The 12,235-nt window shown below is 39.2% G+C and overlaps 1 protein-coding gene across 1 annotated transcript; it reads left to right on the top strand.

Moving 5' to 3' along the window:
* Positions 1-30: 30 nt before the first annotated feature.
* RBM11 (RNA binding motif protein 11) lies at positions 31-11,510 on the top strand. The gene is made up of 5 exons (XM_044441851.1): positions 31-225; positions 3,455-3,617; positions 5,044-5,116; positions 7,273-7,366; positions 8,855-11,510. The coding sequence occupies exons 1-5, from the start codon at positions 133-135 to the stop codon at positions 9,128-9,130; spliced, it is 699 nt and encodes a 232-aa protein (XP_044297786.1). The 5' UTR covers positions 31-132; the 3' UTR covers positions 9,131-11,510.
* The last annotated feature ends 725 nt before the right edge of the window (positions 11,511-12,235 follow it).

The following is a 12,235-nucleotide window of genomic DNA, read 5'->3' as shown; positions in this document are numbered from 1 at the left end:
TGCGCTGGCTCACTGGCTGGCCGGCCGGCCGGCCGCCCCTCCCCGTTCTCCCTCCGCCTCCTCCCCGTTTGAGCACGGATGGAGCTCGCGCGCTGACCGTCTGCTGCGCACAACCGGGCTGCGCGGCTTCTCATGGCCACCTCCGGAGAGCCCGACCGGACCCTTTTCGTGGGGAACTTGGAGAGCCGCGTGCAAGAGGAGATTCTTTATGAGCTTTTCCTGCAGGTGCAGGCGATGGCGGGGCGGGGCGGGGGCGAAGTGGGCGGGGCGAGCTGGGGGTGGGCGGGGCTAAGCAGCAAAGGGCGGCGGGGAAGGCCTCCATGAGCTGGCGACCTGCTGCTTTTCAGGTGTGTTGGATCGCCACTCGCAGCATCCCTGCTATCTGGAGATGGTGGGAGACTTGTAGTCCAGCACAACTGGAGAGTACCGGGCCGGGAAAGGCCAATATAGGGATCCCCAGTAAATGGTAGCACTGGGGATTCCCAGTAAATGGTAGACGGGTGGAGGCAGGGGAGCTACTTGGGCCAGGGCATGGTTCCAAACTGCGGGATACCCTTTTTGGATCAAACGCAAGCAGGAGTTTTATTTCATCCTTAGGCTCCAATCCTATGCATTTTAGGCAGAAGAAGCCCTGACTGGGGCATATTGTGAGTTGCTGGATTTTTTTTTTAAACATGCATAAGATTCTGCCCTTGCATTTGAATACAGTCATGGTCTCCGGTAACTTATGAAAGCTAATACCGCCCTGAATTGTTTAAATTGTCTCAAGACTGTCAGGTTTGGCTGCAATAGCATAACACTACTTTATACCGTGGGATTTGTTAAAATGAAATTGGCACCATTTTCTGTCACTATATGGAGATAAAAAAGTAAGATAAAATAGTTGCAGAATGCTGGATGTGTCCAGAATTTTCCATGTGTATTTTATATGGAAAATAATACCTTTCTGGTAAATAGTCAACCAAATAAAAGTGATACAGACTAAAAACAACAAATACATAAATAGAATTGAAAAGTGGAAAAGCCCTTCTTTTTGCAGGGTTCCTGTGTACAATTTGCGTACCCAACAAAAATTCAACAGATGCAGCATTTTAGGGCAGAAACATACAGTTGTGTGAAATATTTCACCTGCTGAACATTTCACTGGCCTGCAGCTGCAAGATCCCTGTGTTACCTAATGTTCTCTAATAACACCTGAAAGCAATGGAATGACTAAGCTCTCAAGTGAAATGGACAGGGCCTGATTATTTCCAATTGTCAAAGAGCCAGTATACACCTACTATCTTTCAGTCTCATTGCTTGGTGGAAAGCACTCCTGTTCCTCTGCTTTCCATTTTCAAAAAGAGCACCTAAAGCACCAACCTTATTGTGTTTCATCTTGTGAGTTTAAAAGAGTTCTTGTCAAAGACTTGTTAAATGTATTACTCCTCATTTAACCATAATCAAGGAATAAATGGCAGAGGTTCATGACTTTCTTATATTTCCACTTTGGACCAAGTATTAAATCTTGTTTGGGTTTTTTGGCTTAGATTTTCCCTTCCCTACCAAGCATTATTGCTGGAATATTTTCTCTTGCCCTGTCTACTTTGTTACCCTTCACATCCTTGGTTCTTTGCTTCACATGACTACTTATGTGGCATCTATTGTCTTGTGAAATAGCAACATTTAGATCATTGGTATAGCAGGACAAATAATCCGTGATATGAAGATCCTCCATTCTATTCTAATACAACATTCCCAAACAATAAGTTGAAATGATAGGGTACCTTTCCATCCAACTTAGTCATCTGTTTGGCTCATTTAAATCCTCATCTTTTTATCACTTTTGTTGAATTTTATTTTTGATAAGGAGTTTTCCAGTTGGACAAACTATGAATCTTGTCTACCTTCTTTCTATATTAAAAGTCCTTCTGAGAATTAAATTGTTAAAAATATATATTTTTTACAATCCAGGACTATCACCTTGTAGCTGGTAAGAGAGAAAAAACTGTACATGTGATCACTTACATTTTAAGGTAGCTGTCTATGTAGCTTGCTTCAGCATGTCTTTTTTTCTGTATTTATTTATGAACAGGGAGATCAGCATGTTTAAAAGAATACACACCAGAATGCTTGATTTGACACTTCCTGTCCTTGAAGAACTCATCATCTTCAGTAGGCAACCCTGAATGGAAAGATGGAGTCTATTTTACTTCTCTGAAAACAAGGGAGAACAATAAAGCAAATGATGGTTTTATTTGGAAATGCTGGGGAATAAGTTATTATTTGTTAGAGATGTCATTTCTTTTTAAAAACACTCAGAAGCATAGAACACCATAACATTGAGCACCAGGTGTATTTATTGGGTTTCAAAGCATCAAAGTTATCTAGTTCCTTTCTGTGAGCAGTCTTTTGTAATTGTAGTCCACTTCTAGTTTCATCATCAGGCAAGTAAGAATCTGCTATTGATTCATTCAGAAAGCAGTACACTTCCATTTTAGTCTTTTTTTAACCAGCTCACAAATTACTGGCTGAAGCTGTTAGGATTAGTTGATGCCAAAGGTACAGTTTTATGTTCTGTTATCTTTTAAACTGGAATAGATATTGAACTATCAATCATCTCGCAACAAAAAAGGATACAAGGGAACTGAAAGAAGGAATATTTTATTTACCTTCCTTCAGGCAATCAAAGGGCATCTTCTTTCTTCCTCTTCCCATCACTGCTAGTTCGCACACTACCTTCTGTATACTGTTCCCAACCCATAGGACTCAATAGGCAACTAACTGATAACCAAGGCCATGAAAGGCATTCCTGAGCCCTGAATGGAGCCTGATACGGTCTTTAAGCATCTACTTATCCTTCTTCTTTTAGCTTCTGTACACAAGGCATCATATTTGTTATTCCTCACTTGGAGTAGTTTGTGACTGCACTGCATGATGTTATCATGTTACGGGACCTGCCCCTTGATTTCTAAGCATTCCATGGCTGTATTTCAGAGCAAAAAGTTTGATATTATCTGTAAATGGTGGAATAAGCCAGAATAAGCACTTCATGTTTTTCATAATTCTGGTATTCTACAACTCCAACTTGTGCTTGTATAATGGAACATTTAGACAGAAATATATATAGGAGCTGATCTTAATTCTGCAAAGAAAAATATCTTAAAAGTATTTAACTAGTTGCCTAAATTCACATAAATTAAGCTTATAAGCCAAAAAAATGATACAATACGAGATAATTATGCAGGTTGGGAAACAGCCATGCAATTGGCAGTACATATCCTCTGTATATTTAAGTAAAACCACTACACTGGGAGAATGAGGTCAGGTGTTTGATGCTGGGAATACCATAATGGTTTCTACCCATCACTGTATATCTTTTTATGTGCTGGGCCAGTGAGTCTTAGAAATGGCAAATTAAAAAGCTGTTTCCTTCCTGGGTTTTATGAGAAAGTAATGTGCAAGTTTCTTGCAGGCTGGACCAGTGACCAAAGTGACCATATGCAAGGACAAAGACGGAAAACCCAAGACTTTTGGATTTGTCTGCTTTAAACACACAGAGTCAGTGCCTTACGCCATGGCTTTGCTGAATGGAATTCGTTTATATGGAAGACCAATTAAAGTGCAATATCGGTTTGGTAGGTTTAGCTGCCTACCAATAATTATTTACCAAAAAAATAATTCTTTATAGATTGCTGTATTATGGAAAACCATGAGAAGTGGTGCATCAAAGTCTGTAGCTAAACAGAAAGAGATGGTTGCTATTGAGGGAGAGTAGAGTATACTATGTCTAGACTAGTGCATTGATACTGAGTATATCGTGAAAAATACTGAGTGCATAAGGTTTCTTTTTTCTTTTGTAATCCACTGATGAGTACTTGTGACCTATAAGGATTCGCATGCTTACAAGTTAGCAAGAGATTCTATCACAGTAAACAAAATTGTTTGGTGAACACACATGTTCTTGATTTCCAGAAGAATATCTGTGAATCAAAGCAAGAGTCTGTACAAGAAAGACTTCTATGATAAAATTTTTGCTTTGTTTCCCATACTTAGCAGAGTATTATACTGGAATAAGAGCCCTTGAAGCTGATAGTCCTTTGAGTTACTCTTCTTCAGATTTTCAGGAAATAATACACATTTAAATGTCTTTGCCCAAACTTTCCCGTTCCCTTTTTCATGCTTGTAGATAGATATTAGCAAGTTAGATAGAAATTGAGAAACTTTCCTTCAAAATTACCATTCTGGTCCATTTTCCAAGATAACTTTTTTTCTTATTTCCTATAAAACCTGGTAAAAGGAAAAGTTATCACCACAAAGTGTGTGTGTGTGTGAGAGAGTGCGAATTAATTTTCAATGAATATGTATTCTCATTCACATTTGCAAACTGTAATAGGTCAATAATGACCCAAAGGCGCACCTTGGGAAGGATTCAAAAAACTGCTTGGGCTCAAATAAGGGTCTCACGTTTTAGCCAAGGAAATTTTAAAGTATTTACATTTGTTCTTTGTCTGACCACTGGTTGTAAATCACAAACTGCTTTTGAAACTGCTTATTTTCAAAAGTATTTTGTTATCTGTTACACGGCACAGTGGTTTGAGGAAAAAGCAGGAGCAACTTCATGGTTCTTGGATTCCCCCCCCCTTTTTTTTAGGGTGGCTGGGGCATTTTCTGGACTCTTCTCTGTCTAAACAAGTGATTGCACCCTTGTTCTCTGAGGTCACTAAAGAAATTACTTCTAAGGTTTGCTGTGGTAGATACTTTTACCAAGCACTAAATAGTATGAACCAAGAAAGCAATATAGTCTGTGAGTGGGGTGGTACTTCTACATGAATCTGAGAGCAATTTGGAACTATTTTTCGATTTTCAGAGGTGGGTAGAAATGGTGGCTTGGACAGGTTCTGCTCTTTCTTTTAAATTGTTTTTCTTTAACTGGTGTTTAAGAGACACTGTAAACTGCAGAGATGCTGTAACTAATGAATCTTTCAGACAAAAACTGAAGTGTTCTTATGACCATTTTAATGAAAATCTTTAATCACAAATTGTTTTTTATTCCATTTACAGGAAGTTCACACTGTCCTGAGTTAAGCAACCCTTGCAAGAATATGGAAAATGATGGACAATCATCAGTATACAGGTAGTAGAAACACCTGCTGTGCAGTCCTAAGCAAATCTACTCAGAAGTAAAACCCATTGATTTCAGTGCAACATATTCTGTTGGGTTTGCATAGGATTTACGGTTTAGCATTTTTTCCAGTGTAAATACTTCAAGAACTAAACTCTGCTGTGAAGTTTCCTATTAAATGTTGTCAGCTGGTATATATGCAGTGAAGGGTTTTATTGATTTTCCTGATCAACAGGTGTTCTAGTGCAATATAGAAAGAGGCTTTTACAGTTGGGAGAAACCCTCTACAATGATCTTACACTTTTTTACTTGGAAATATCTCACTATATTAATAATTTTTATTTGTACCAAAACACAACATATAGCCACACAGAGGCACACTGGTCTTGAAAGTATTATTAGTAATAGATATATATACATGTATATTCAAATGTATGTACATAAATATCTAAAGTTCCTGTTCCACATCCATAATAGAGGCTGAGGTATGTTGACCAAATGTCAGAATGGGTATTGAGACAAAGTTGTCATTGGTGGTATATTCTCTCATAGGATGGCGGTGTTGCAAGGTCGTCAGTTCATTGCATGGTTGGAGGAGATGATCTGTCATTCCATCTCCATAGTTTGAATCTCTGAGGCACCATGAGGATTCGTATAGTCCAGCTGCATTGGCCAGGGAATAACTTCCAGGATGGGGGAATGTAATTCAGCAATACATTGACATATTTAAACACAAATGACATATTTAGGACAAAGTTGATTTGTTTAACAATTTGCCCAGAAGGGGGCCACCATGAATGATGCCATCGTACATCACCAACATTTATTAGAGGGTAATCGTGTTTTTCTGAAACAGGTGCTGTAGAGTCATATATGCCCAAAAGAGCAGCTTTTGCTGTATAAGGTGCACTTTCAGCTCGTGGATTTCCATGGATTGTATAGAGAATGTAGCCATTTCCCACTGGTGTGGTTGGATGTGGCATTCTAATTTCTCACTCTTTTCTGAGTGTCTGGATGTCAAGATGGCTGTCTGTTAAGAGTCTTTCATAAATATATATTGTTGGCTTGGTTGACCTTGTAGATCCAGCCAAGTCTTCCAATATTGTTGGGAATTCTGAGGCAATGAATACTGTTGGGCCATATAGGGAATAGACCGTATTTATTTATTAGATTTGTATCTCACTTCTTATGAACTCAGAGCAGCTTATATCAATCTTCTCCTCCTGCTTTCAATTTTCTCCCCACAACAACCCTGTGAGGTAGGTTAGACTGAGAGTGTGATTGGCCCAAAGTCACCCAGTTGGCTCCCTGGCATACACTTTATTTGAGGATGCTGGTAGTGTGTGTTTTGGGGTAGTTGATGTGGATTTACTCTCATGTGAGCACAAGATTGCATGAACAGAATGGACAGGAAAAATTTAACCCTATGTAATTGGAAGTAATCCCACTGAGCTCAGTGGGACTTACCTCCAGGTAAGTTTGTCCAGCCTTATGCTTAAATTAGAATAAAATTGATCTTCCAGTCCTGGTTATATAAAATGGTTTGTTTCTTGCATGTGCCTATAAATATGGCAATTGTCATGAGCTTTAAAAATAAAGATAATTAATTGTAACTCCTAATACACACAGCATCCTTCCCTCTCTGAACTAATGCTGAAAACTTCATCTTTGATTTCTGCCCAGTCCTATGTATGCATGTTTACTGGAAGCAAGTTTTACAGTCAATGGTGTCCAACAGGGTCACCCTGCCTCTGCAGTTCTCTTGTACCCACAGAACCCAATACTTGCACAATAGGATTTTTGGCACTTCTAAACTAATGCTAGAAAGAAGGGAAAAATTTAGTTTCTGAATCTGGACAGGTGAACAAAGCACCTGTCTGTGATCTCTGCTGAGCTGCTCCATTCCATAAACTAGCATTTTTGCTAACTTCAGCTTGCTTTTATTTTGTTGAATTTCTTATTGATTCAGATGAGAAGAGATAGTAAAGCTACAAGTCTATGCACTCTCTTCTCAAAATAAAACCCAGTGAACTCCTTGGGCCTTACTAATAAGTAGACATGTATACAGGTGTCCTAAAAGAGCCCAGATCGCATCTAATAGGATTTGTTGATTAGATGGATAAGTTTATGAGCATCCATTCACATATGCCCATCCTTGATTTTTGCAGGAATATAGACCCTTACAGTGGTGCTCCATTCACTGTTAGTCCTTTTCAGATGAATGATAGTCCACATCACAGTTATTCTGCCTTTCAAAATATGGTAAGTTTGGAATAGTAATTATAAATCTATTTCAGCAGTAGTAGTATAGGCAGATTTCATGGGTTGTGTAATGCAGGGAACTGTCAAGGGCAAAATTTGTGGAAGTTCTTTGTCCTTTTTTCTGCTGCACTGCCAACTGGGTTAATTCTACCTGCACTCATGCCTGATCAGATTCCTTGCTACCAACTAGCAAAGGAAGCCAAGCTTACAGCTGGTTGATCATCTCTGCATGGGAGTTAGAAACAGAAACAGAGCGAGTCAGAAGGGGCCTCCCAGGCCATCTAGTCTGACCCCCAGCTCCAGCTGGCTCTGCTCACGACATGGCCACCACATGCATGTCCAGGCTATACTTGAGTTGTACCACCATCCTATACCAATTCACGAAGGAATCAGCCAGACCCTGCAGCGGTATCCTTTGTGGCATCTTCTAGTGGCCTAGCCACATCTGATGGGTTGATGCACTCTGGCCATTTGAGTAGGAAGCATTCTGGGCTGGGTCAGTGTGAAACAATCAGCTAACCTCTAGCTGAACATTAGTGATATCAGTGGGAAGGCAGCATGATTCAAACAGTATAATCAGAAGTATGACTGCCCACAGAGGCATGTCTGGCACACCTAACCAGTATCTAATACAAGCTTAAACAACAAACCAAAAAACCCTCTGGATAACCTAAAGCCATTAACATGTTCTGTTGTTTGAACTGGAAATGATTTTGACAGCAGGCCACAACCTGATCTGGAGTGACATACTTTGTACCTGCAGACAACTTTGTTGTCCGTAAATAACTTATAATGACTTACATTTACAATCTATCCCAGAACAGATTCAGTTGGTTGGATTCCAATATAATGATAACTGACAGCATTGGCTGTTGAATTCTAGCATGCAGTGATGTGTCCACTGAATTGTGCTAACCAACCATGGCCTGGCTCAGATTACATGCTGTGGTTTGTTGTGGGTTAATTAACCAATGACGATCCATGGCACCCATAGGCATCATATTATATAACCAACCATTATTCAGGGTTTTCACATCATGCTAAACGTGTAAGTGTGATTTATGTGAAGACTGAACAAGTCATGAGTTAAGCAACAGTTGTTTAAATCATGGGTTGTTGCTAAGTCTGAACCTGGAACCATGATATAGTCATGGGTTGTTTCACCAGGTTACAGAGGAAGCAGGTAAGAAAAGTACCTCCCAGCCATTCTATAGCATTCAAAGGCACTTGGAAAATGGGGAAAGAGTGGATGAAGGAAGAAGGAAACAAACATTCCAGGAACTGAGAGAACAAACCACAGTTCAACTGTCCATCACATGATCATGGTCTGCTTATGAACTAAATAAACCACTAGCTAGCATTATGTGCAAACCAAGTTAGTGTAATTTGAAAGCTTACATACCAACAAGTTGGTTCAAGCTGATTTAATGATAGCGATAAATGTCTGTGTGCAAAACTTTAAAATGTGTTTTACTTTTTGTTTTGTAGATGACCTATTTCTTAGCACAGCAATATACTCCTTTTAGTCCAATGGGACAGCGGTTTCCTTACTATCAGATGACAACACCACCACCATTTCCAAGTTTTCCTGTATCACCCTACCTGAATCCAAGGCAAGGCTCTTTTGAATGTATCTACCCAGAACCAAAGAACCACACACAGTATCTAGTTGAGGACAATATGCCTAAAAGGAAAAGACCTCGGGAGAAAAGTGACAGTGACAGTAGCATGGAAAATGATAGGAAAAAAACAAAGAGAAAATGAATAAAAATATAGTAACATAAATGTCAATGAGCCTGACTACATAGTTTCAAGAAACAAAGTTTCTCTGGTTTTCACTAATTTGTTTTGCAAAAAATATGACATGGTTATTACGGTAACTTCAATCTGAAGAAAAATGTATGATTTGAAGCAAGGTATTACACAGGCTGACCCCCAGCGCAAAAGGAGGGCATAGCTTAATTACTTTTTATGCCTGATCAACAACAATTAAAACAGTGCATACCTAACAAAGGAATACTAGAATCTGTATTGTTTCACCTAGTGACTTTCTACAGTAAAATGGGCTAACACTAAGTTTGGTGTGATTTAAACATTGATTTTAAGGGTGCAGTTCTGTGCAGGTTTAGAAAGGAACAAAAGACCTATAATTCGGGATATCTGAATGTTCAAACATGTAATCAAAACACTTTATGCACATAAAGGCCTAATGTGTTGTAGGATCTTTTTCCTATTTAAACAAACATAGGACTGTACAGAAATAGTTTATGATTTGTATTGTCCTGCTTTTCCTACATGCCTCCTGGAGTTCAGCCAATTAAATATGCAAAAGTAGCATGCGGAGTAGCTTTTCTTGAGCTCTGCCATTTCAGAATGCTAGCAGGATATTTGAATGTTCAGACATGTAATCAAAACACTTCATGCACATAAAGGCCTTATGTGTCAGGCTCAAGCTTAAGTTAAAGACACACTTAGTTATGCTAGCTTTCCTGGTGGAATATATTTATTTTTTATGCTAGGAAAGCCATAAATTCTTCGCTGACAGACCCTAAATTGTTGAATTATTAGTTATTTCTGCATGTTTGAACTGGCAGAGCTTGATCCTGCATGATTTATTTTGGAAGTACAGTGACTTCAGAGGAACTTGCTCTCAAATAAGTACACACATGATTGCAGTCTCACTTGGAAATAATAACATTAAAGAGTATAATAAGTAGGATTTAATGCTGAGTAAATATATGTATGAAAAGGATGCCACAATCTTTTACACAATAAAAGACACAAAACAAGAATATGGCAGGCTAATTCTCTTTTTGAAACAGGCATGAGAATATCTGAAAATATTTAGCAAGACTTGAATGAATATAGGAAAACTAATGCAAATAGCTAAAACATTGAGTTTTCATACAATATCACAATGTAATGCAAGCATGTTTCTGGGTAAAATCTACTTTTTTCATACTTGTGCACATTTGTTACTTTGAATCTAAAGGTAGAGAAGAGAGAGGGGCATTTGGAAACTGGCCAGTACCATTTACGTTTGTGAGCATGGCCCTTGATGACATGAAGAAGCATAATATATATTTCGCATTTGTAGATCCACAAGGATCCACTTGGCTTAGATTGTCCAGACTCAGCTCCACTCCCCCCACCCCAAATATCTTTGCAGCTACAAAGCAGTCTCAACAAGCCATGGCTTTTTGTAGGGTTTATAACTTCCTGTTTTTGGCATTTTGAATGAATCTGGATGACACAATAAATGCAGGTAAAGTCCCAAATCCATCAGAGCTGCATAGCACAAGGAGAGGCAGCAACTTCAGTGCTTCCAGTGTCCCCTGGGATACCTGGAGGAGCACCAAGGAGGGAGTAGCTTTGGAACTATGCCAAACCCAATCATTTGTCGAGCACAACATGAGCCCTGGGGCAAAGAAGCCACGCTGTATAGGTTTTGTGCAATGTGCCTTGCTAAGTCATATGGACCTGCCCAATAAAATGTGACAGTTCCTCTGGCCTATAGTGCTGTAGTTTGGCTCATTTGGTTGTGGCAATGGGTTACTTGCTTTTGCTCTGTTATTCTGTAGTACTGGCCTAAAAGACTTCTCTGCCTTGTGGCAAGATCCTTGCTAACCAGCCATGCCATACTCATTTGAGTTCAAACGGTGGATTTGCTTTTTACAATTTACACTATTTCTTGTATTCAGGTTTTGTGGCAAATTTCTTACGGTCTCACTAGCTGCCTGTTGGAAAATGAGTGTCTTATGAATGCTCATGCCCACCATAGTGATCATTTCATGAAGTGACCAGCCACCACATGGCAGGCATTTGGGAAAGTGGATGTGATGCTCTCTCAAAATCACAAAGTATGCCCACTGACCAAAAAAATGGGTGGTGGCCTTCCAAACACTGACAACCAAATGAAGACATGATTGGTTTGTTTATGCACCTTTTCATGATAACTGTATGTTTCTCTCTTTTATCCCCTCCCTGCATAAGTCAAGTATTGTTTTGGCATCCCTACTTCCTTATCAGCATATGTATTCACTGATTATAATTCCTTGGAAGGAAGATGTCCTCACCTGCACCCTCCATTGCAAAAAAAGTTAAAGTTAAACTATATGTTGGTATTAAATGTATTATTCCTGAACATGTATGGTGGTGCTTTGTTCTGTTTGTTTTTGTTTTAATAGAAATAGCCACCATGAGGTGGATGGAATTCAATCCCACACAATTCAGATAACTCTATTCCATTCCCACCACTGCTATATGAAGAAAGCCACCCTTGTCCTATAATGGAATGGTATCAGAAGACTTCTACTATCTGATGTGGTTGCACTGATATCTTGGTGATCTGTAAATAGAACTAAGAAATAGAATCCACCTGCAAGGATGGATTCAGAAGGCTATAATACTGTTCATGATACCTTGGATTCTAATATGTTCTGATAGTTCTAATATACAATGTGCTAATGCATTGTCAGGAAACAGCATGGACTATTGGGATAAGAGGGTGGGTATGCCCCTACACTGGATAGCTTTCTTATTTTAAAAACCCATTTATTCTGTAGGAAAAAACAGCTCAGGAAGATTATATTATACCTGAATACTGGCTATATCAACACTACATATTAAACTGCTGAAAAGTTTTGGTTGAGAAATAGCAGTCAGTCCTCTTTGCCAGTGCAAGTGCCTCAACCATTGCATTTATTTTCAAGATCAAGGCTGCGTTATGGGATGTGTGGAGCAATGAAGTTGAAGGAAACATTATTTTAAAGCTGTGTCTAGCAGCTCCAGTGTTCTGAATCAATGCCTGGGTGAGAGCTAAAGACCAAGATGCAATCCATGTAACACAGAGGTACACTCTTGGTTTGT

This window comes from Varanus komodoensis, unplaced genomic scaffold (assembly GCF_004798865.1).
Source record: "Varanus komodoensis strain SLA01 unplaced genomic scaffold, ASM479886v1 scaffold4, whole genome shotgun sequence".
Taxonomy (NCBI): Eukaryota; Metazoa; Chordata; class Lepidosauria; order Squamata; family Varanidae; genus Varanus; species Varanus komodoensis.
This window is presented reverse-complemented; position numbering and strand designations above follow the sequence as displayed.